Raw genomic sequence first — 26,530 nt, 5'->3', positions numbered from 1 at the left:
GGGGGCTTCGAGGGGGGGATGGATGTCAGGGTTTCTGGGAGAGAGGAGGAGATGACAGAGGAGACGGAGAGCGAGTGGGAGGAGGGGCAGAAGGATGAGGAAGAAGATGACGGAATTCTGAGGGAATCCACGAGTCTGAGCAGCGAGTCAGAGGATTCTCAAAAGGGGGTTACCTTAATCAAGCAAAGGGGAGGAGAAGGGAGAAGCGGAGAGGAGCCCAGTGGAAGACAGAGGAAGCAAGAGACGTCTCAGCCGGAACGGAGTAAAGGGGGTGGAGTCGTCAGCCTCTCGGAGGGAGCAGGATTAGGAGAGAACAGAGAGAGGGGGTTGGAGCAGGGTGTTCAGCCGGAAAGGGTGGAGAGCAGAGCAGGGGGTGGTGTAGCGGTCGAAAGAAAGGTCAGCAGCAACGTACGCGCGCCAAGTTCAAACGTAGAGGCGCGCGGAAGTGGAGAGAGCTCAGGGGAGGAGCCCGGCCCTAAAGCCAGAAAGAGGGGGGAAGAGGCGGCAGAGGATTCAGCCTCAGGCGAGTCACGGAGAGAGGGAACCCAGGGGGGCAGGAAGACCCTGCGGAAAAGAAAGGAGAGGAAGAGGTGGTCTAGAGCCAGGCTATTAAGTTGGTGCGGAAGAGGGGAGGAGTCAGAGGGGACTTCAGCGGTCTAACGTGGCAGACGTACGGCCACAATGCTGAACTGTATGAGAAGCAGAAATCTTCAATAAACTTTTCCTGTAAATAAGCTGCAACGGAGTGAGGTCTCTTGTGAGCTGGGACCAGACCTGGGTGGCCGTGACAACATCCTTCTTTGGTGTCACTTCTATAAGGTCTTGTAAGTCTTCATAGAATTGGTCAATTTCAGTTTCTTCAGCACAAGTAGTTGGTGCATAAACTTGGATTACTGTGATGTTAAAAGGTCTGCCTTGGATTCGTATCGAGATCATTCTATCATTTTGAGATTGCATCCCAGTACAGCTTTCGCCACTCTTTTGTTGACTATGAGGGCCACTCCATTTCTTTTACGGGTTTCTTGCCCACAGTAGTAGATATGATGGTCATCCGAACTGAATTCACCCATTCCCGTCCATTTTAGTTCACTGATGCCCAGGATGTCAATATTTATTCTTGCCATCTCATTTTTGACCACCTCCAACTTACCCAGGTTCATGGTTCTTACATTCCAGGTTCCTATGCAATATTTTTCTTTACAGCATTGGACTTTCCTTTCGCTTCCAGGCATATCCGCAACTGAGCGTCCTTTCGGCTTTGGCCCAGCCGCTTCATCAGCTCTGATTAAAATGGTTAGTCACCCCTTATTCCTGATGTGGGGTTCTAGGAACACGTTTTGCAGGTGAATCACCTTTAATACTCTTAACTGTGGTCAATTGTTCTAACGAAATCCCATGTTAGCTGCTGCACTGTTGAAAACAATAGTAGGAAACATTTGTTACAGGGGTGCATCCGCTGGCATCAACTCCACCACAACACTTCCAAAGGCCTTTTTTTCAAGTACTTAAAATCAAGCCTACATCTTTACCTGGAGATACTTGTGCCTCATTCTGTCCTGGTGAGCCAATCACTGCTTCTGAAGCATCTGAAATTTGAAATGTGTTTCCCTAAATAAAAAATTAACATTATCCACATAAATATTAATAGGGAATTCATAGAAAGGACAATTCAAGAGCTCCTCAGTATCTTGGTAAAACCAACACCTATCCTCCCATTCAAAGACCAATAAATATTAAAGAGCTAGCAAGCAAGCATATAATCCTTGGGCCATAGGTGGGGGTGGGGTATAAGAAGCTGGGCAAAAAGCAAGACAAACCATATTATGCTTGGTTTTTTAAACTAATTATTATCAAAATGAGTTATGCAAATGGAAAGTAGCTTAACCCTCAGGGAAAACTTCATTATTATTTTTAAAGCCTGCTTTGAACAGCAAAACATGTTATATATATTTTAAAATTCAGATTACAAGTGAAATTGAATATACTATTTATGCCTTTTCAGCTTCTAGTATTACACTCAGGTTTAGGGACTGGACTCTGATTCTCACCATACATGGAGTAGATTCACTGAAAATCAATGAGGTTGAGTTCCACTGGTTTAAATGGGTCTACTCAGTGCATGACTATGTTTGGATCCAATACTAGGATACTACAAAAACCAAAAGTATATAGTCAAGATGCATATAATCTAATACTAGGATACTACAAAAAAAGCAAAAGTATATACTCAAGAGACATAAAATCCAAACTAGCTAAATATCTTTCATTCCCAATTTAGCAACTTCCAGTTAAAACCTGAACGTATTTAGCTACTTATTCCTAAGCAGAAAAATGAAAATTCAATAACCTGCTGTGAAAGCACATCAAGTTGGTGGAATCCAATGGACAGTACCTGCGCATGATTCTGGCCAACCACAGCTTCATAAGGAGGTGGGGAATCAAGCGGACAAAAAACCTCAACTCCTTTAATTCTGGCTCCATAAATATGTGGCAGTGGATGACATCAGAACCCAGCATCCTAGGAGAAAAAGGTTGCATCAGCTATAAAGTTCCCTCGACTCTTCTATGGAAAGTGGTCCCACAGAATTCAGTGACCACAGCAGATATCATTCTTTTGTGGAAGAGCAATTTGTAGGATACTCTTTCAAGAATCTTCACAGGGCCTCTAACATAACCCAAACAGAGACTGTTATCTGTGAAAACATAAGCCAAATCATTTAAATACTAAATCCAATAAAAGTATATGTGATTTAAATAAATAATCTTGGAAACCCATCACATGAGCAACAGAAAGTGGCATAAGCAGCTGGAGATGCTGTTATATTTTAAGCCAGCTGCACAGCTGACTCCCAGGTAAGAGGTCGGCAGGAAAGGCCTCTGTGGTGTCCCAGAAGGATCCTCTCTCACATTGTTATGTGCTATTAATGTTTCCTTACATTCTTCAGTTCCTTTTTCATGTTTAGGCTGCAGCTCTAGAAAACCTTCACAGCTAAGTCTAGATCAGGCTGTGTGAAAATTCAGCGCCATGATCATGAAATGTGAATTGAATTTCTCGCTCATCCCTTAGACAGCAAACTTTTATACTCTGAATCCCAAGCCATTCACATTTCCTAATTAACAGACATATTTTTATCTGGTGCATAATGTGCTTGGAAGCTGTGGCTGGATGGTTTTGTGGGAGCCAATTGAAACTAAATCCGCAGGTCCTATGGCTGGGTCAGGATGGCATGGGGATGAGGGACCAACTCCCTCCTCTTGCGGGGGCCCAATTAGTGCCACTGCCTTCCGTTAAGAGTTTGGGTATAATTCTTGACTCCTCCCTTTCCATGGAGGCACAGGTTACAGTAACAGCCAAGGTGACCTTCGCCGCATCAAGCAGTTGGTCCCTTACCTTTCCTGCCCTGACCTGGCCACAGTGATCCATGCGACGGTCACCTCCAGGTTTGACTACTGTAATTCACTCTATGCAGGGCTGCCCTTGAAGCTGTCCCAGAAACTCCAGCAGGTGCAGAATGCTGCAGCGAGGCTCCTCATGGGATTTCTGCCATGGGAGCAAATTCACCCAGTGCTTTTCCAGCTGCACTGGCTCCTGGTGGAGTACAGGGTCAGATTTAAGGTGCTGCTTTTGACCTTTAAAGCCCTTCATGGCATAGGACCCTCGTACCTACGGGACCGCCTCTCCCGGTATGCCCCACGGAGAGCCTCAAGGTCCATAAATAGCAACACCCTAGAGTTCCCGAGCCCTAAGGAAGTTAGATTAGCCTAACCAGAGCCAGGGCCTTCTCAACTCTGGCTCCAGCCTGGTGGAACGCTCTGCCTCATGAGACCAGGGCCCTGCAGGATCTGATTTCTTTCTGCAGGGCCTGTAAGACAGAGTTGTTCTGCCTGGCCTTTGGCTTGGAGTCAATTTGATTCCCTCCCCCTCTTTCTTTTTTCCTTTCTCCTCCTGTGATGAGGCTGCATTTTAATGTTTCAATGTCGTATTTTAATCTTGTTTTTAAGTTGTGTTCATTCAACTTGTTTTTATTATTGCTTGTTAGCCACCCTGAGCCCAGCCTTGGCTGGGGAGGGTGGGGTACAAATAAAAATTATTATTATTATTATTATTACTCTAGAGGACATGGCTCTTTCCACTGACGAGCCTAGCTATGAGGCTACAGTCACAACGGATGCAGTCTTTGGCATGCGGTCAGAAAGCAAGAGAGGGCTGAATTCAATCCGTTCATCATCTTGCTAGTCAGCAGCAGCAACCTCTGTGCCTGTCAGAGGACAGAAATGCTAACACAAGAGGAACCCAGACTGATCCAGGTTTGGATTTGTTTTCAGTTTCTTTGGTCTATGAACAACAATAATCACATATGGTATAGACTTATCAAGACACCCAACAGCAGAAAAAAGGGGAGGGAAAGTATGCATGCACACACAAATTATGCCTTTTGAAATAATAATAATAATTTCAAAAGGGGGGAAAGTGCGTCCTATAGAGTGAAAAATACATTAATAGTGTTCCACCAAAACGTAAAACATACACTTCTCAAAGAAAGCTTATAATCCATACTACTTCAACACAAAATTGTGAACTTATCCTTGCTCTTAATGAAATATTCACTTGTTATCCTTCTTCCCCTATGGAAGCCTTAACAGTTAATAGTGTTATCTCAATTAGCAATTACTTAATTAGTATTTTCATCACTGGGATGACAGCAAGATTGCAGGTAGCAGTGAAATGCTCAGCATGTATAAAGTACAGTGTTTGTGTGTAGCTTCCTTCCTTCAGTGCTTTAGAAGATAATTGATTTAATAATAATAATAATAATAATAATAATAATAATAATAATTTATTATTTATACCCCGCCCATCTGGCTGAGTTTCCCCAGCCACTCTGGGCGGCTCCCAATCAGTGTTAAAAACAGTACAGCATTACATATTAAAAACTTCCCTGAACAGGGCTGCCTTAAGATGTTTTCTGAATGTCAGGTAATTCTTTATCTCTTTGACATCTGATGGGAGGGCGTTCCACAGGGCGGGCGCCACTACCGAGAAGGCCCTCTGTCTGGTTCCCTGTAGCCTCACTTCTCGCAATGACGGAACCGCCAGAAGGCCCTCGGCACTGGATCTCAGTGTCCGGGCTGAACGATGGGGGTGGAGACGCTCCTTCAGGTATACAGGACCGAGGCCGTTTAGGGCTTTAAAGGTCAGCACCAACACTTTGAATCGTGCTCGGAAACGTACTGGGAGCCAGTGCAGATCTCTCAGAACCGGTGTTATGTGGTCCCGGCGGCCACTCCCAGTCACCAGTCTAGCTGCCGCATTCTGGATTAATTGCAGTTTCCGGGTCACCTTCAAAGGTAGCCCCACGTAGAGCGCGTTGCAGTAGTCCAAGCGTGAGATAACTAGAGCATGCACCACTCTGGCGAGACAGTCCGCGGGGAGGTAGGGTCTTAGCCTGCGTACCAGGTGGAGCTGGTAGACAGCTGCCCTGGACACAGAGTTAACCTGTGCCTCCATGGACAGCTGTGAGTCCAAAATGACTCCCAGGCTGCGCACCTGGTCCTTCAGGGGCACAGTTACCCCATTCAGGACCAGGGAATCCTCCACACCTGCCCTCCTCCTGTCCCCCCAGAAACAGTACTTCTGTCTTGTCAGGATTCAACCTCAATCTGTTAGCCGCCATCCAACCTCCAACCGCCTCCAGGCACTCACACAGGACCTTCACCGCCTTCACTGGTTCTGATTTAAAGGAGAGGTAGAGCTGGGTGTCATCTGCATACTGATGAACACCCAGTCCAAACCCCCTGATGATCTCTCCCAGCGGCTTCATATAGATATTAAAAAGCATGGAGGAGAGGACAGAACCCTGAGGCACCCCACAAGTGAGAGCCCAGGGGTCTGAACACTCACCCCCCACCACCACTTTCTGGACACGGCCCAGGAGGAAGGAGCGGAACCACTGTATGACAGTGCCCCCAGCTCCCAGCCCCTCTAGACGGTCCAGAAGGATGTTATGGTCGATGGTGTCAAAGGCCGCTGAGAGATCCAGCAGAACTAGGAAACAGCTCTCACCTTTGTTCCTAGCCCGCCGGAGATCATCAACCAGCGCGACCAAGGCAGTTTCAGTCCCATGGTGAGGCCTGAATCCCGATTGGAAGGGATCCAAATGGTCCGTTTCCTCCAGGCGTGCTTGGAGTTGTTCAGCAACCACCCGCTCAATCACCTTGCCCAAGAATGGCAGATTTGAGACTGGGCGATAGTTGGCCAAATTGGCCGGGTCTAAAGATGTTTTTTTTAAGAAGCGGTTTAATGACCGCCTCTTTCAGCGGGTCTGGGAAGGCTCCCTCACAGAGGGAAGCATTCACCACCCCGCAGAGCCCATCGCCCAGCGCTTCCCGGCTCGCTTTTATCAGCCAGGATGGGCAAGGACAGGTGGTCGGTTTCACTCGTCCAAGCAGCCTGTCCACATCCTCGGAGGTAACAGATTGGAATTGATCCCATATAACAGGACCAGACAGAACTCTAGCACTCTCCCGCCCTGGCCCTGCTCCCACGGTGGAGTCTACCTCCTTCTGAATCTGAGCGATTTTATCTGCAAAAAACTTTGCAAAAGCATTGCAGGAGATCTTGGGGTCCCTACCAGGCCCCGGTGGTACAGGTGGTTCCGATAAACTGCGAACCACCTGAAAAAGTCTCCTGCTGCTGTTTTCTGCAGATGCAATGGAGGCGGCGAAGAAGGCCCTCTTCGCCGTCGCCATTGCCACTTGGTAGGCTCGACGTTGAGCTCTAACCCGTGTCCGGTCTGATTCAGAATGAGTTTTCCGCCACCGGCGCTCTAGCCGTCTCAACGATTGTTTCATCACCCTCAGCTCCGGGGAAAACCACAGGGCTGTCCGGGCTCCATGCAATCGGAGAGGGCGCTTCGGAGCCAGACAGTCAATTGCCCTGGTTAACTCCGCATTCCAGCGGGCCACCAGGGAATCAGCTGAAAGGCCATCAACTTGGGATAAAGCATCCCCTACCACTCTCTGGAAGCCAATTGGATCCATTAAGTGGCGGGGGCGGACCATCTGAATCGGTCCCACCTCCCTGCGGAGGGGAAGGGTTGCGGAGAAGTCCAGTTGCACCAGGAAGTGATCTGACAATGGCACTTCTTTTGTTTCGCTTTTAGTTAATGTCAGATCACCAACATCCGTAGAGGTAAACACCAAGTCTAAGGCATGTCCGTGGCTATGAGTTGGGCCAGACTTATTCAGGGACAGCCCCATGGAGGCCATGCTTTCCACGAAGTCCCGAGCGGCTCCTTGTAAGGTCGTGTCGGTATGGATGTTAAAATCCCCCAGGACAACCAAGCTAGGTGTCTCCAGGAGCATATCCACCACGACCTGAAGCAGCTCGGGCAGGGAATCCTTGGTGCAGCGGGGAGGTCGGTACACCAGTAGGAATCCTGTCCTGCCCCTATTGCCCAACTTCCAGAACATGCACTCAGAAAACTGGGTCTTCCCAATAGGACGCCTGGTGCAGACTAATGACTTCCTAAAAATCACTGCAACCCCCCCTCCCCGCCCACATGACCTGGGTTGCTGTGCGTAAGAGAAACCTGGTGGGCAAGCAGCGGCAAGGACAGGCCCATCTGCTTCATCCAACCAGGTCTCTGTCACACATGCCAGATCAAATCCTCCATCCACAATCAGGTCGTGGATGGCAGTGGTTTTATTCATCATTGACCTGGCATTGCACAGCAACACTTTCAGGTCATGTGGGTTTCCCTTGCTGATTACTGTATCCTTCCGGTCAGGACCAGACCTGGAGGCAGGGATAGTCCTCAAACAACGGCTAAACCTGCCTCCTCGGTAATGACATGGTCTGGTCTTAGCATAACTCCTCCTCCTGCCCGTGATCACTGAGATCGGGTGTCCCAATACATCTCCCCCTGTGGAACCTGCTCCACCCAATCTATTGGCTGAGGCCCACTCCCAGGCAGCCATGACCCTTCCCCTTAAAAGGCAAAGTACAAACTATATAATAATTTAACAGAATAATAATAATAATAAAACAAAACAGAACAAAACAAAACAAAGCAAGGAACAATAGTGCTGACTCAGTGCTTATCCCACCCCAAGCAAAAATAAAATAATGAAATAATATAATATTCTAAAAAACAACAACCACCATTTAAAATGCTGCAAATTAAAAGCGATTAAAACATTTAAAACCATTTTGTCCATTGCTGCCGGTAGCTCCACAATCAGTTTAAGAAGATATATATGCAATGTATCTTCCTGTGATGTGCAGGAACAGTAGAAGAGGTAAAGCTAAGAGGTCTCAGTGTGTGGAAAGAGATAGGGGTGCTGGGAGGAGGAGTTTGGATTGGTTAGGCACTTGGGAATGTTTTGGGACAAGTCAGGCCTGTACAGAAGGGACAGGCTCCATGGGAACCGTCCTGGAATCAGAATGCTGGTCTTTTGACATCTGAAAGGTTGCAGAGCAGCTTTCAAATTGCCTCCTTACAGAAAGCTGAGATCCTTTCCGTTCAGGATGAAAGGGAAAACATCTCATATAATTCAAATGGGGATGGCACCATGTTATACTTGTATACAGAACTAGGTAATAAACATCCACTATGATATGACAGCTCGCAAAAGAGGATAATGTTCCATGGGAGAAAATACATATCCTAGATACATCTGTGAGGAATTCTATCTTTAGGTGTTCAGATACCAATTCTAGAAGCCTCTGAACCAAAATGGTGAAAGTTGGACTTCTGGGTTAGCGCCATCGGCGAATGGCGGAGTTCCTCCAACTGGAGGAACAGGCTCCGTGGAAACTGGGTCTTCCCGTCATGGCGAAGGCGGGGACCCGCTAGAAATCCCAGGTGGAGAAGCCTGGGAACGTGGGGTTCGGCTGAGCACCAAGAGCGCCTCCCCTACTCGCGAGGAAACCCCTTTTTGGGGGCTCCGGAGTGAAGTGGGGTGAACAGCACGGTGCTGCGAACCGATTGCTACTTTCATGGAGGGAAGCCGCACAGCCATCGCCGGAGAGCGCTGACTTTTTCCTGATGACAATTGGACTCTAAAACAAGTACCCGTGAGTAAAAATGGAAAATTGGATCAAGAAACTTGTTAAATTTGTGAATTAGGCAACGAAGCGGGAAGGTTTAAACAGGAAGTCCGCCTTCCGCTTTTTGTAAACAGACTAAAGCAAAGACCTTGTAATCTAATAGCCTGGAAATCATTTTAAAGTTGGAAATTTCCTGCATCCACAACCAAGAAAACCCCCTGGGAAGCAGGAGAAAAGGGGGGGGGGGAATTGACTGTTTAATCCTGCAGGAGGAGAGTAAAGGAATTTAAGTTTCCATCGTCCCAAATCTGGGGACGGGGTGTCAGGACAGAAATTGTTTGAGATGTCCATTGATTGAAATGGGAGCATTTTGACAGATAGTTAAAAAAGGAGAAACAAATTAACTTCAACGCTGCTTTCTGCATCTCTGCATTATAAAGAAACAAAGTATTTGAAATCGAAAGTAATCTTCTTTGTTGGATACATTTTAAGATGGACACAAATAGAAATTGTGTCCCCTAGAGGGAGCCTGTCAGTCTGTTGTTGCAGTTTACTTGAGACTTTACATCTGTCAGATTGTGATCGTGGGACCAGACGTTTGACCTTGAACAGAAATGATTTGCAAGGAAGTTTTGGTGTCTGCCCTTGGCAAGACAAATGCTATGCTGGAGCAGCTGCAGGAGAAAATGAATTTGATGAATGAAAAGTTGGACTTGATGACTGCTGTAACCAGCGAATATGGATTAACAGGAAACAAGGATAAAGAAGTTATACAGTGACCAATTCAGGAAACTGGTTCGACAGGGCAAGTCCAAGGGCAGAAGAAGACAGAAGAAGTTGTGATTACAACTGAAACAACACAAATGGAGAGATCCAAAATCCTGCAGGAGCAAAAGTTGCTGCAATGGAATTTGGAGTCTGTCTGGAAGTGTCTAGAGTCAAGGAAGCTCTGAACTCTGGTGGGACTATGAAACAGGTTGACAACTACTTTTTGGAAAACTACTTTTTGGATTACAAAGATGATGATAAGAAACTACGAAAGAAATCAACAAAAGACAAAGAAGTGCATAAGCGCAAACAAGAACAAGAAAATCTGCAGAAGGGGCATAGAAGAGACTTAAGGGCCTCGGATATAAGATCACCAGATTGATGGACTGGATGTAATGGGTAGAAGGGACTGACATAACCCGTGACCAGGAAGAAGGGATGTTGGATTAAAATTAAGGAAAAGTTTATAATAAGAAAAATTATTTTTTACTTTTGGAATTAGTGTAATACTAATGGAATATTAGGAAATATGTTGGAAAGGAACTAATTGGCTTTAGTAGAAAGGAGTCAAGAAGTTATGTATAAACATGGCTTAAATTTTGAAATTTTAAGGTACTTTAGGCAAGATAAGATTAAAGAAACTAAGGTAAATTGAATAACAGAATATAGTAAAAGATGGAAAGGATATGTGGATTTAATTAATAAGTTGTTAAATCTTTGTTAAGACAAATCATTTAAATTAAAACTGAGAAATATGGGAAGAATTTGCTGGAATAACGAATTAACTTAGAATACAAAAAGGGAGGTGTGAGGAGGTCCAAGAAATAAGTAAATGAAAAGATGTAATTTGAGATTTGTATTTTTTTCTTTTTTCTTTTTTCTTTTATTTTTTCTTGTTGTATTTTTATGATTTTCTTTTTTTGTAACAGTGAAACTCTGAATAAATATTATTTAAAAAACAAAAAATGGTGAAAGTGGGCAGCAGCACCCAAACTTGACCCCCAAAGTGGGGGTAACCATCTGGCCTCTTGGCCTGATCCAATTCCCCACCCTTGCTAAGATCCTCCAAACATCAGTAACAGAATGCCAAGATAATGAAAGTCTTTGGAAAAAAACACAATTGAAGGAGAAGGGTGTTAACTAGCAAGGTTTCAAAGCAGACATTATAGGGTACAATTATAGGATACAATTACTCATTTACTAAATTTATTATTATGGGATTGATATTGGGGACCAGGGTCTGGCAAATCATCATATGTATTAGTATCTAGTCACTGGTCCCAAGAGATGTCATTTAGTATCTCACTAGAGCAATCCACCAACCGATTACTGTATTCCTGTTTTACACTTTTTATGCCTTCTTATTTACTCAGTTCCGAATTATAAAATAACTAAACAACATGAAAATTTGCTCTCCATGGAAAAATATACCGTATTTTTCGCACCATAGGGCGCACCGGACCATAGAGCGCACCCAGTTTTTTGGGGGGGGAAATAAAGGGGAAAAAATTATTTCCCCCCCAGGTGCTAGAGCTTCCCCCGACCCCAGCCCTCAAACAGGCAGCTCTCCGCAAGCAGCGGGAGCACTCCCGCTGCTTGCGGAGAGGTCCGCGAAGCCTGGACGCGCTGAGCTCAGCGCGCCCAGGCTTCGGCATGCAGGCACCTCTCCGCAAGCAGCGGGAACGCTCCCACTGCTTGCGGAGAGGTCCGCGAAGCCTGGACGCGCTGAGCTCAGCGCGCCCAGGCTTCGGCATGCAGGCACCTCTCCGCAAGCAGCGGGAACGCTCCCGCTGCTTGCGGAGAGGTCCGCGAAGCCTGGACGCGCTGAGCTCAGCGCGCCCAGGCTTCGGCATGCAGGCACCTCTCCGCAAGCAGCGGGAACGCTCCCGCTGCTTGCGGAGAGGTCCGCGAAGCCTGGACGCGCTGAGCTCAGTGCGCCCAGGCTTCGGCATGCAGGCACCTCTCCGCAAGCAGCGGGAACGCTCCCGCTGCTTGCGGAGAGGTCCGCGAAGCCTGGACGCGCTGAGCTCAGCGCGCCCAGGCTTCGGCATGCAGGCACCTCTCCGCAAGCAGCGGGAGCCCAGCGCTGGACTCCTGCTGCTTGCGGAGAGGTGTGCGAAGCCTGGAGAGCATGAGGGGTTGGTGCGCACCGACCCCTCTCACTCTCCAGGCTTCAGCGAAAGCCTGCATTCGCACCATAGGACGCACACACATTTCCCCTTCATTTTTGGAGGGGAAAAAGTGCGTCCTATGGTGCGAAAAATACGGTAGTTAAACTAGTAACTAGCACGGTATCTTCTGCAAAGTTCTGCAAATACAGTCCCTTGAATGAATAGAGAGAACAGAACAACAGAACAGAAGCCTATATTTTGAAGTAAATTATGTGTACAAAGTACACAAATTATTTTTATCTAATTGACAAAAATAATTATGAATATATCATCATATACCATTTGCTAAAATTCTAAAAGTGAAATATCTTCTAAAATTGCAAAAACCAATTTTATTATTGCATATATAAAGGTAAAGGGACCCCTGACCATTAGGTCCAGTCGTGGCCAACTCTGGGGCTGCGGCACTCATCTCGCTTTATTGGCCAGGGGAGCCAGCGTACAGCTTCGAGGTCATGTGGCCAGCATGACTAAGCCGCTTCTGGTGAACCAGAGCAGCGCACAGAAACGTCGTTTACCTTCCCGCCAGAGCGGTACCTATTTACCTACTTGTACTTTGATGTGCTTTCAAACTGCTAGGTTGACAAGAGCAGGGACCGAGCAACGGGAGCTCACCCCGTCACGGGGATTCAAACAGCCAACCTTCTGATTGGCAAGTCCTAGGCTCTGTGGTTTAACCCACAGCACCACCTGCGTCCCTATTACATATATAAGAAAGTGTATATAGTTTACACCAGGAGAAAGTTACTTCTTTAAGTTCTATATGGATACTAATGGACGTCAGGGAAGTCTAAGACATTTTGCTGCACAAAATAGCATAAAATAGCACTACATTCACACACACACACTTTATTTCAGTCCAAAGAACCCAAAAAACATTTTCAAAAGCAAAATAAAACAGAAATACAGGGAAAGGGTTCCAAGGCGATCGCTATGCTTCATCTGAGCATGTAGGTTTCTGTTTCTTAATACTTCTGAGAGGAACTTAGCCCCAGCCAGAATAGTATCATTTGACATATCTCCAAGGATAGGTGGAAGGTTTCAGATTTTCCAGTTATGTTTACCAACAGAGGTTTAATTAACTGATCCCTGGCTTGTTTGAACTGCTCACAATGTACAGTGGTACCTTGGTTCTCAAACGCCTTGGCACTCAAAACACCTTAGTTCTCAAATGCTGAAAACCTGTGTTCCAGTTTTTGAACGTTTCTCGGAAGCTGAACGTCTGATGAGGCTGTTGGCTATTGTTTCCAGGGCACCTGCACCAATCAGAAGCTGTGCCTTGGTTTTCGAACATTTCAGAAATCAAACAAACTTCCGGAACGGATTAAGTTTGGCGCTTTTGTTTTTGCTATTTATTTTGCATTTTTGTTTTTGAGGCTTTTTCGGTTAATTTGTTTTTGTGACTGTGTGGAACCCAGTTCAGCTACTGATTGATTGATTGATTGATTGTTTGATTGTGTGACTGCAGAAATGGATAAAAGCCCCCCATCCAAACAATGACTATCATCAGTGCAAGTAAGGGGAAAAAATTGTAATTTTTATCATCTACAATACTATCTTTTTATTTTATAGTACAGTACATTGATTATTGCTTTCATTTTATGGATCAATGGTCTTGTTAGATAGTAAAATTCATGTTAAATTGCTGTTTTAGGGGTTGTTTTTAAATGTTTTAAAAGGATTAATCCATTTTGCATTACTTTCTATGGGAAAGCATGCCTTGGTTTGGGAACGCTTTGGTTTTGGAACGGACTTCCGGAATGGATTAAGTTTGGGAACCAAGGTAGTACCACTGTAGTAGAATATGCTTCATAGTGTCAACACCCTGACAGCATAAGCAGAGCCTATTCTGACAGGGTATATCAGACAGTCTGTCATTTAGTACTTCTGATGGAAATACATTTAGTCTGGCTTTGGTGGATAATCGGCGATAGTTAGGTACAGACAGATTCATGAAATATGATGGTAACTGAAGATCATGGCCATAGTGGATTCTAGATGCAAACGGTCCACAGGTTACATAGAATCTAGAGTGAAGATCGCTATGTGAAATATCCCATAACCTCTGCCTCAGGGATTTAAAGGGAATATCATAGCCCAGATGATGTAAAAAGGATGGTGAAAGACCAATTGAGGCTTTCCGGCCATAGTTTCTGACCATGAGTTGATAGACTCCTCATTGATTAGATGCAAAAGTAATCTCTTCCCCAGGCCAGAATTCAAGGCAGCCCACCATGCTTTGGTGAAGAGTGGGCATTCACCTGTTTCCAACAGTAGAACTGAGTTAGGGATACAGTTTGGGACGTGAAGTAGGGAACTTAGCTTGGAACCCATCTAACTTAGAAAACAGACCATTGTACCAGACGTTTGAAGCATAAAGGAGTTGGGAAACAGATTTTGCATTAAAGATAATAATAATAATAACAGTAACAACAACAACAACAACAACAACAACAACAACAACAACAACAATAATAATAATAATAATATTTATACCCCGCCCTCCCCAGCCCCAGGGCGGCTAACAAGCAATAATAAAAACAAGTTGAATGATTACAACTTAAAAAAAAATTTAAAATACAACATTAAAATATTGAAACATTAAAATATTAAAATGCCTCATTGAAGGAGAAGTAAAAGAAAAAAGAAAGAGAGGGAGGGAATCAAATTGGCTCCAAGCCAAAGGCCAGGCGGAACAACTCTGTCTTACAGGCCCTGCGGAAAGAAATCAGATCCTGCAGGGCCCTGGTCTCATGAGGCAGAGCGTTCCACCAGGCTGGAGCCAGAGTTGAAAAGGCCCTGGCTCTGGTTGAAGCCAATCTAACTTCCTTAGGGCCCGGGACCACTAGGGTGTTGCTACTTATGGACCTTGAGGCTCTCCGTGGGGCATACCAGGAGAGGCGGTCCCGTAGGTACGAGGGTCCTAGGCCGAGAAGGGCTTTAAAGGTAAAAAGCAGCACCTTAAATCTGACCCTGTACTCCACCGGGAGCCAGTGCAGCTTGAAAAGCACTGGGTGAATATGCTCCCATGGCAGAGACCCCGTGAGGAGCCTCGCTGCAGCATTCTGCACCCGCTGGAGTTTCTGGGACAGCTTCAAGGGCAGCCCCGCGTAGATGAATTACAGTAGTCAAGCCTGGAGATGACCGTCGCATGGATCACTGTGGCCAGGTCGGGGCAGGAAAGGTAAGGGACCAATTGCTTGATGTGGCGAAGGTGGAAAAATGTTGCCTTGGCTGTTGCTGTAACCTGCGCCTCCGTGGAAAGGGAGGCGTCAAGAATTGCACCCAAACTCTTAACGGAAGGCAATGGCACTAATTGGGCCCCCGCAAGAGAAGGGAGTTGGTCCCTCATCCCCATGCCATCCCAACCCAGCCATAGGACCTCTGTCTTCGAAGGATTTTGTTTCAATCGGCTCCCACAAAACCATCCCATCACAGCTTCCAAGCATCTGGTCAGTACATTCGGGGCCGAGTCGGTGTGGCCATCCATCAGCAGATAGAGCTGAGTGTCATCAGCATATTGGTGACAGCCCAGCCCAAAGCACCGGATAATCTGGGCAAGGGGGCGCATAAAGATGTTAAAAAGCATTGGGGAGAGGATTGCGCCCTGTGGCACTCCGCACACCAAGGAATGGTGTGACATTTCCCTCCCTAGTGCCACCCTCAGTGCCCGACCAGAGATAAAAGAGCACAGCCAGAGCTATGCCCTGTATCCCCACGTCTGCGAGGCGGTGGTCCAGAAGATCATGATCGACCATGTCAAAGGCTGCTGACAAATCTAGAAGAATCAGCAGTTCTCACCTGCCTCGATCCAGTTGTCTACGGAGATAATCTGTTAGGGCAACCAGAGCCGTCCTGGTCCCAAAACCAGGACGGAAACCGGACTGAAATGGATCTAAAGCCGTTGTTTCCTCCAGAAACCTACCAAGCTGCTCAGCAACCGCTCTCTCAATTACCTTACCCAGATATGGAATATTTGAAACTTGGCGGTAATTGGATAGGTCTAAGGGATCTAGTGAAGTTTTCTTTAAGAGTGGACACACCACTGCTTCCTTCAGTTCCCCTGGGAATGTCCCCGTGCTAAGGGACAAATTGATAATTTCAACCAGGGGGGTCCGCACAACATCTGGACACTCCCTAATCAGCCAAGACGGGCACGGATCAAGGAGGTAGGTGGTGGGCCTACCAACTTGGAGGAATCTATCCACATCAACAGGGAGTATCCGATCGAAATGGTCCAAAAGGGCCTCCAGTTCAGTCACTATATCTAAATTGGCAGGGAGGTCACGGCGGAGCAACAGGACTTCCTCTGCAAAAAAGCTCGCGAATGCTTCACAGCTGTGGGTCGAATTTGTTCTTAAATTTAGTTGTCTTCCTAAGGACGTTATTGACCTAATTATTCTAAAAAGTTGTGCCGGGCGAGAGCTAGTGGATGCAATGGCCGCTGCAAAGTAAGATTTCTTAGCAGCTTTCATAGCCATCTCATAGGCTTTCATAAGCGTCCTATAGGATGTTCTTCAAGCTCTGTCACGAGTCCGTCGCCATACTCGCTCTAGCCGTCTGAGATCCTGCTTCATTTTCCGGAGCTCCTCAGTAAACCAAGAGGCCCGGTTTCGATGGGGGTCGCAGAGGGCGCTTAGGCACGATCTCATCAAGAGCTGCCAAGAGCCGGTTATTCCAGTCCTCAACAAGGTCATGTAATGAGTCGCCAGGAGGAGCAGGGTCCCGCAAGGCTTGTCGGAATCTATCAGGATCCGTTTGTTTTCGCGGACGAGCCCAAATAGGTTTGCCACCCAAGCAGGGGATGAGTGTGAAGTCAATCTTGGCTTTCAGAACGTAGTGATCAGACCATGGCACTTCCACAGGGGAGAGCATGATCACATCTATGCCAGCCCCAAAGATCAGATCCAGCGTGTGGCCTGCTTGATGAGTGGGGCCCAAAACAAACTGGGAGAGCCCTAGTGTTGCCATGGAAGTCACTAGGTCCAGAGCCTGTGAGGAGGGAGCGGCATCGGCATGGACGTTGAAGTCTCCCAAAACCAGTAGGTTTGGGAACTCCAGGGCCCAGCTCGCCACCACCTCCAGCAGGTCTGACAGGGTGGCTGCCGGTGTGCTGGGTGGTCGGTACACCAGCCAGACAGCCAAGCTCTCCTTGGTGCCCCACACGAGACCAACACATTCAATCCGGAGATCGCCGGTGATGGAAGAGCTCTGAAAGAGCAATCCTCCCGGATTAACAAACGCTACTCCTCCCCCCGACCCACAGTCCGCGATTGATGGAGGACAGAGAAACCTGTGGGTGTTATCTCATGTAGGGAGACTACTTCGTCTTCCCGTACCCAGGTCTCCGTCACGCAAGCCAGGTCAATCCCCTGCGAGACAAAAAGTCACGCATGGTGACGGTTTTGTTGCCTATGGACCTGGCATTGCACAGCACCAATTGCACAGCCTTATCGCTGATGGAACATAGTGACCTCCCTTTGTGAAAAAGAAACAGAGTATAGCAAATTTTCTCATCTCCACCTTCTAACAGATAGTCTGCCAGTGGCAATTGTGGTGAAACAACAGCCCTAGGTACCGGAAGTATTTAGTCTGCTCTAGATTATGGCTATCTAGTACCCATTTACAAGGGGCATATCTTTTCTCGAGGACCAAAATATTGGATTTCTCAGAGTTGATGGATAACCTGTTTACAGAACAGTAATCTGAGAACTTTCTTAGTTGGTATTTCAAGCCAGGTCTGAAACGAAAGAGGATGGATGCATCGCCTGCATTTAGCAAAAAATGGGTCTTTCTGGTTCCTATTTTTGGGAGATGACCATCTGGGTCCATTAGACTTTGCTCTAAATCATTTAGTACAAGGCTAAACAATGTGGGGGCCAAAATACAGCCCTGTCTCACTCCCCTAGCCAACTCAATCCAGTCCAAAAGTTGGCCCTGCAATCCACATCTAACCTGCAATTTGATTTCACTGTACAGAGCTTTAATAGGAAGAAGAGTCATTTATCCTGCAGTAACAGATGTAATTTGGTCCATAGTTTCAATCTGGAAACAGAGTCGAAAGCAGATTTCAAATCCATAAAGGCAACAGGTAGTTTTCACTGCAGAGGTCTAGTGTATTTCTCTGCTAAGTGGAACATCACGAGGCAGTGATCTGATGTTGAAAGGTTATCATAGAATCATAGAGTTGGAAGAGACCACAAGGGCCATCAAGTCCAACCCCCTGCCAAGCAGGAAACACCATCAGAGCACTCCTGACATATGGTTGTCAAGCCTCTGCTTAAAGACCTCCAAAGAAGGAGACTCCACCACACGAAAGGGAGCCTGGGCCTCAGACATTATATATTATAATTTTAAAAAGTTGTCAGAGAGGAAACAAGCATAAAGCTTTCCCATTATAGAAAGGAGACTAACTGGCCTATAATTTGAGGGCACATTAGATTGTCCTTTAACGCACAGACTTCTTTTGCTGTAACTGGCCTCCAAAGTGAGAGCTTTGTCAACTCTGCAAAATAATCGTCACATATGGTGGGAGGGAAATTCATATTGTCAGTAAATATTGTTTTATAATGGTTCTCCCATACATGGGCTGGAATAGCGCAGTTAGGGGCTGGGGAGTTGCTTCTGAGCATACCAGAAACCAGTTGGCAAAAAAGTTTAACTTCATTATTTAGCGAAGCATTCAATAGCAGAGACCAAGAGTTGTGTTCAAACTGCCTCTTTTTCCACAGCCAATAAAGCTTTATACTCCTTTTTTATTTTGAAATAGGTTGGAGGCAAATAGTTTAGACCAGCATTTTTATTCCACATACAGAAACCAACCTGGCTGCTGACTCTTATTTCAACACGGGCAATGAAATAGCATCCTTCACCACACCTGAGGACAGCAAGCTAGCTGAAGAGGTGCAAGGCAGGCAGCGCGGTCAACCTCCGTCTAGCTTCTCTTGCCTGAGGCAGCTGCCTCACTCTGCCAAAGGGCAGCACCAGCCTGATCAATAGGCTTTAATGCTTAGAAAAATCAATTCATATGCACCTTATTTAGAAATATCTACAGTATAAATGGAATTTTTAAAATTTAAAATCAATTCACCCTTCTCTAAGCTATTTCAGAGAGTTTCTGTGCTGAAGCAGTTGGGAGTCTAGCAATCAGTTTTTATGGTGGCTCAAGGCAGCAGCTTTATAATATCAAATTTCAACAAATCACTACATATCTTTTATCCAGAAACAAGTGTCAATAAGTTTTTACATGAAAACCACAAAATTATAATCTGAAGTCAGTCAAAAATTACTGCAGGTACCACTTGTGCGAGAAGTTACATGTAAATCATGATTTCAATGAAAGTGGCAATAAGGCTGTTGCTTAAATCAGTTATTGGTGAACCAGAATATCCAGGGAAAGTTGAGTTTCAGCATTTTACCTGCGATTGATCCTAGGCGTACAAGAGTAAAATGTAGCAAAATATGAGGGAGGTGGTACTGGTGGCACAAAATCTTCTGGATCAGAAGCGTGGCCTTGTTCTTCAGCTTCTTCCACATAAACATGGGGCTCTTCCTGACAAGATAAATGTTTGTTTTGTAAAGACTTCTGCACTGAAACCACAAGCAGAATTCATGGAAGACTGACTTCCTTCTGCACTTTTAGAAAACAAAACTGTGCCCTGCACTCACTTACTATGCAGGGTCTTCTTGTGGCAAATATCTGCAGATAACGTAGGGCAGCAGCTACTAGGCATACAGTAGTGGTCAAGGCATTCAGAGCACAGAGAGCAAAAAGAACTTTCTGTAGTGCGACAAAAAGGAAAAAAAGACTACAAAAATAATAAAGGTATGCAAAGGTGAGCCAACAGAACAGATGACAATAAGCATCATTTTAAAATGTGGACTTTTTCTATAAAGCACACCGAAACAAAATGGAAACATTTTAATTGCATCAAGTTTTGCTACATTCCACTCCCTGAAACACAGGTGTCTCTCCATTTACACGGGGGTTATGTTCCAAACTGTTGCACACCTCACGGAAATTGTGTAAAATTGGAAGTCACCTGCATTTCTTTTCAGGAAATTTAAGGAAACCAGAATCTCGCTGAGGCTGCTCACCTGACGCCAGTGGCGTAGCGTGGGTTGTCAGCACCCGGGGCAAGGCAAGTAATTTGCACCCCCTAACCCGTGGACTTGTGCCCCCTAACCCTAACCCCCAGATGTTGCGGCCGGTGCGGCCGGCCCCCCCTGCACCCCCCACGCTACTCCACTGCCTGATGCACAGGAAAACTTTTTCTTGTGTCAAGTTGAGCAGCCTCAGCAAGCCTCTGGCTTGCCCGGAGGCCCTCCCAGAGCTCCAAGAGGATATCCACTCCAGGCTCCAGGGAGCGTCTCCTTGTGAGCCACATAGCGGGTCTTTGCTGAGGAGCTCTTTGCGTCTCTGCCCCAACTTCCAGGATTCTGGGACCACACATATGCACAGCTGCACAGGAATTGAACATGCATAAATGGGGGAGGATGCCCGTACTAGGATAATGGGATCACACTGTGTTAAAAAAGATCCATAACTATTCCAAAATCCATAACTACTACGGACAAGCTGTTTATATCATAACGGCAACCACTGCTTTGTAGATTGCGTCTATACCCTAGAAGTAAGGTACGACTTTCAAGGGCTATCTCATTCTATAGGCCAAGACTTTATAAGTTAACCTCTTTCATTCTGAGCAATGGGTTCTTTATGAAATTACAACATGATGCCAAAGTACATTTTTCTTGCAGTTTATTCTTTGCCAATGCAGTCCATGTCACATGGCGACTTACCTTGAGTAGAAGATGAACTGCACCACATGGTTGGACAGGATACAGCTTCAGCGCATTATCTTTCTCTGTGCATTTTTCTGGCAGAAATTCTTCACAACAGAAACAAAACTTACTTTCACCCACATCAGCCTTCAATATTGTGAAAAGTAAAGAGGAATTTGAATCAGTAAACTGAAAAATACTGCACTGAATGCAAAAGCGAAGTACAGAAGAATTAAAATCCATAAAGCAATTTCCGACTCTAATAAATGTATTGCTTGAGGAAAAATTGTGGACCCAGTTGCACTGAGGCCATAGAAGGGTGTAAGGTCTGTAGGGTGTAAAGGGACCCCTGACCATTAGGTCCAGTCGTGACCGACTCTGGGGTTGCGGCGCTCATCTCGCTTTACTGGCCGAGGGAGCCGGCGTACAGCTTCCGGGTCATGTGGCCAGCATGACTAAGACGCTTCTGGAGAACCAGAGCAGCGCACAGAAACGCCGTATACCTTCCCGCTGGGAAATTTATCTATTTGCACTTTGACGTGCTTACGAACTGCTAGGTTGGCAGGAGCTGGGACCGACAGCGCCACCTGCGTCCCGTATAGAAGGGTGTATGAACAGCAAATAAAACAGAAAACATACACTGGGTTCAAATTTGGCCACAACTTTATTGTTTACAGATGAACGCAGGTTTGCTGTAAGCACAGAGTCAGATGGGGTAGACTAATGTTAAGGAGTCCGCTTAGGATGTGAACCACATCCAGGGTATCCCCATTGCTCTCACCGGCCAAAGGTGCTGGGGTCCATCACAGACCCTCCAAGTGTCCCTATTTTTCAGGGACATTCCCAGATTTACAGAAGACATCCCAGTTTCTGATGTGGTCCCAGAATGTCCCACTTTCCCTTAGGACGTCCCTATTTTCATCAGAGAATGTCGAAGGGTATGCCATCAGCCCCTGAGCTGGGCATGTGGTTAAGAAGCACCACCCTCCTATAACTCTTAAGTCCAAATAAACAATAGAAGAGCTCCCCCTTCTTCTCTTCTCATGAAGGACTTAGTGTTTCCTGGTCTGATATAATCCTAAACTGCCATTATATTCAAACCAGAACTGAAAGCTAATCCATGTTCAAAGCAACTGCTCAAATCATAGCTTGCCAGTGTTCTTTGCCAGCTTTAGCAAAATATAAAGCATGCTGAGGCATTCTTCCATTAGACTATAAATTAGGATTATTTGGCCCCAAATGGACACCAAATGTGGTTCCTTCAGATCATCCCTTCTCCTCTTTGAGAAAGCTTTGTATCAACATTCTCATTACCAATGTAATGGACATCTACTGTGATCCAAATAATTTAGGGCCTGAACACCACATGGGTATGTTCTTTTTAGTATTCTCCATGTTTTGCATAATGCGTATTTTTATGCTCAGGGAGATAAGGACTAAGCAAGTAAGCCAAAGGCTTATGGAAATAGGAGTACAGACTTGGTATCTGAACACAGATAATCTATAGATCCACGAATTAATCTGTTTATTATTTGATAATATGGTTACTGTTATTCCTTTTCTAAGCCACTTTTTTGTTGAGAGAGCAAAACATAATAGGATATACCGGTAATTAGACTGCAATCCGAACTCCACTTACCTGGCAGTAAGCCTGTTAACTAAATTGACTTCTTACTTCTGAGAAAACAAACTTAGGACTGCAGCCTTAGTTAGTATTGGAGGGAGGTATAGTTTGCTTTATAGTTTGTATATACAATGCTTGCACTTCTAAGTCTCCTGGCACGGTAAAGCTTTACATGACAAGCACAGTCATCTACAGTCATGCTTCAGACACAAATCAGGTAAATTGTCTCCTCACCAGATCACATCTAGTGTTGAGCACCTTGGCATCCCAGGATGAATCCCACCTCGTAGAAAAGCCCGCAAAAGCCACGCACCCCGCTCTTGGGGGCTTTTCCCCAAGGAGGGAGAAGGGACTGACTGGCCGAGTTAGTCCCTTCTCCCTCCTGTGGGCGTGGCTTTTGCACGCTTTTGCAGGAGGTGGGGGAATTCCCCCATCTCCCACAAAAGCCCACAGGAGCCGTGTACCCTTTAAAGAGTGCATGGCTCCTGCGGGCTTTTCAACCGAGCATGTGGGGCTGGTGGTGGGGGGGAAGCACTGCTTTCCCCCACCGCCAGCCTCAAAGAGCAGACTCTTCTGGCTTCAGCGAAAGCAACGCGAAGCCTCCGGAGCACAGGCTTCGAAGGTTTTGCGTTGCTATCAATGAAGTCAGGGAGCCTGCATTCACCCCATAGGACGCACACACATTTCCCCTTCATTTTTGGAGGGGAAAAAGTGCGTCCCATAGAGCAAAAAATACGGTAATTTGTTTCCAAGTATATTTCATGCTTATCTAAAAATTACCAGGCTAATATAATGTATAACATTGGATACAGATAGGGTTTTCTGTCAGTTTGCATTTCTTAGTGCAGAAAGTATTGATCTACTGTGTAGAGATCTTTCTTTTCTAATTAATTCAAGAGGGTTTTTGTTCTTATTGCAAATAATCTTCTTGACACTACTCACAAGTAAGTGGATTCAATATTTCACCCACACAAATTCTATAGAACAGCATTAGTTGGACAATAAATCATTGTGCTATAACCAAACCAGAACATATTAACCAACACATACCAGAATTATCATTGGTCTCTTCCATGTGGTTAATCCTATAATTCCTGATAAAATTACCTGGAACAATAAAAAACAAATAGTTATTAAGAAGTGAGAGTTCCTCACCCATCATTTGCATGTTGAATAGCTCTAACTGTGAAGCTCTAAAAGAGCAGTGACAAAATTCTGATTAAAAAGGTAGGAGCTCATGACCCACTGACTGGGTCACAATAGGAATACATATCTGATCAATTCAGTGTGCTGCCTGTAACACACGTGTGCACCCTCCCAAGCACACAACTCTTCACACCTGGATGGTCTATTGAAGAGGAATGGGGACAGTAGAGGACTCCCACTGTTCCCTTTAATTTCAAGGGTATTCCACACATTTTAAGCTCTACAGTGGTACCTCTAGATGCGAACGGGATCCGTTCTGGAGCCCCATTCGCATCTAGAAGCAAACGTAACCCGTGTCCGCACGTCTGCACGGGTCACGTTTCGGCGCTTCTGCGCATGACGTCATTTTGAGTGTCTGCGCATGCGCAAGCGGTGAAACCCCGAAGTAACATGCTCCGTTACTTCCGAGTTGCCGCGGAGCGCAACTCGAACGCATTCAACCCGAGGTATGACTGTACTAGTAAAATACAGAAAAGCAGTTTCAGTGCTGAATGTAGGATGCCAATTTTCCTGCTTTGCTAATAGAACCAAAATTTGTTCCACTATTTCTTTTGCTCTTCAGTTGAGTAAGCATATACATGTAAAAAAAAAAAAGATCCATTTCCAAGCAGAGATTAAAACACACATTTAAAATTTAAATTTAAACATAAAAGGATGTTCATCTAATTCTATCACGGAATGCTTTTAACCAGGAAGCAAAAACAGGTGGTGGACTGGCAAACTTTTAGAGAATTTTATCTTTAACAGGCCTTTATGTTCTTTATGCTTTTTACACTTTACATTATTAGTCATTTTTGTTTGTTATTGATTTTGCACAATTTTCTATAAGTCTCATGCTCACAAAGAGAAAACTTCTCTATCAGTGAAGGTTTTTTTAATAAAAACAAACACCATATTTTTATTAAAGATTTCTTGGTTTACAAAAGTATGTCCAATGTCTCTTTTTTCAAGTTACATTTTCTACAGATCAGTTTCATTTGTTGAGACATTAGTGTTACAATAGAAAGAAAAGGGGGAAAGAGGAGTGTGGTTCAATGATAAATTCTGCCATCTGTGCTGTACTTATTTTCAAATCAATTTTGTTATCCATATTAAAATTAAGTTAGTTGCACTTACATTCTCTTGAAATCAATTTTTAAAACCAATGAGACAAGGAAGTGGTGACAAACTAATGCTTGCTTTCTAGATGATATAAGCAGAACTGAAATCTCTACTTTCATATATGAATCATAAACTTGCATAAATTTGAGAACTTTTAAATTTTCACTTTTTTCTTCTTGGTTATAAAAAAAGCTACTAAAAGCCATCAGCTACAAAACGAACATCTAATATGGAACAAAGCATCAGTATTCATGATATGATAGCCATGTTCAAATATATAAAAGGATGTCACATAGAGGAGGGAGAAAGGTTGTTTTCTGCTGCTCCAGAGAAGCGGACACGGAGCAATGGATCCAAACTACAAGAAAGAAGATTCCACCTAAACATTAGGAAGAACTTCCTGACAGTAAGAGCTGTTTGACAGTGGAATTTGCTGCCAAGGAGTGTGGTGGAGTCTCCTTCTTTGGAGGTCTTTAAGCAGAGGCTTGACAACCATATGTCAGGAGTGCTCTGATGGTGTTTCCTGCTTGGCAGGGGGTTGGACTCGGTGGCCCTTGTGGTCTCTTCCAACTCTATGATTCAAATCACAGACCCCCACAACTGGTGGTTTAACATCAGAACAGAATAAAATAACTATACAGATGGGACAATTGCAGGCCTGGAGCCATAACATCAGCAATGATGTCCATCATCTGGGCAAGGGCAGCCCAGGTCCCTGCTTATCCTTCTGCTCTTCCTTTATCAACATATTTGACCACATGGCCTGTTCTTAAAACCAACTGCTGCATGAGGTGACACACCACACTAAATACACAGCACCCATTTGTACATGTTTCTCATTTGACCAAGGTTATGTGCATAAGATATCTTCTTTGGTTGTGACCTTCCTCAATTGTTACCAGAAATTGAGTGTCTGACATATCTCAACAGGAATGTTGTTCCATAGAACAGGGGCAGCCACGCTAAAAATGATAATGATAATAATGATAATAATAACAGCCCTGCTCCTGAGAACCTTGGAATCTGCAGGTGAAACTTTCCTACAGACCGCAGTAATCTCCTGGGTGTATAAGAGACTACCCTGGTCCTGAGCTGTATGATGAGACATAATATCAAAATTTTCCAAAAAACTTTCATTTTCTACCTCTTCTTGTATAGAGGTGGACAAGAAATTAGAAATAACTTTCCCCTCTGTTCCAAGCCAAAGCCTCACCTCATGAGACTAACCCTTATCAATAAGCAACTATCCACATGGGCCCTGACCCACCTGCATATAAGCAGCTATAGACTGCTGCATTCACATAGCATCAATCACCTGCTTTGAAGGTCTTTGATAGGATACTGACTCCACACTCCCTCCACCTTCACCAACTCTGCTATCTCTGCAAGAACAGGCACTTGTGTTTACTAACACTCCACAAAAATAAAAATATATCTAAAAATGCCTTGCATTAACCCAAATTTATGACTAGAGCCTGAAATGATGCTCTGCAAGTTTTTAGCTCGCTGGTTACAAAAAAAAGGGGCTAGGTGCCCCAATTTTATCTTATTAATTGTGTGCCTTTGGTGTTTTTTAATAGCATGAAGAACAGTTGCTCTTGTGTTCAGATAATACAAGATGCCCAAAATTTAAAATGCCTTGCAGTGGGTCAGACCATTGGTGCGTATTGTCCACACTGTCTGGAAGTGCTTCTCCAGGGTATCAGGCAGGGTTTTTCATCCCCACGAGGAGATGCTGCGTTTTAAACCTGGGACTCTCTGCATGCTGAGCACATGCTCTACCCCAGGGGTCAGCAAAGTTTTTGTGGCTTGGGCCAGTTCACC

At 45.1% G+C, this 26,530-nt stretch overlaps 1 protein-coding gene across 1 annotated transcript in view; it reads right to left on the bottom strand.

The window, feature by feature from the left end:
- Nucleotides 1-26,530, bottom strand: part of ENTREP1 (endosomal transmembrane epsin interactor 1) — a gene marked incomplete at both ends in the record, with an annotated part of 53,043 nt that overhangs the window by 22,417 nt on the left and 4,096 nt on the right. Inside the window, 8 exon segments of the mRNA XM_081929473.1 lie at nt 1,530-1,608; nt 2,348-2,499; nt 2,502-2,518; nt 19,410-19,543; nt 19,664-19,771; nt 20,794-20,922; nt 22,634-22,726; nt 23,450-23,506. Of these exon segments, the coding sequence (XP_081785599.1) occupies nt 1,530-1,608; nt 2,348-2,499; nt 2,502-2,518; nt 19,410-19,543; nt 19,664-19,771; nt 20,794-20,922; nt 22,634-22,726; nt 23,450-23,506 (769 nt within the window).

This window comes from Podarcis melisellensis, assembly GCF_964234715.1.
Source record: "Podarcis melisellensis genome assembly, chromosome: 11".
NCBI classification, from domain to species: Eukaryota; Metazoa; Chordata; class Lepidosauria; order Squamata; family Lacertidae; genus Podarcis; species Podarcis melisellensis.
Note: the sequence above shows the minus strand (reverse complement) of the source record. Positions and strands in the feature narration are given on the sequence as shown.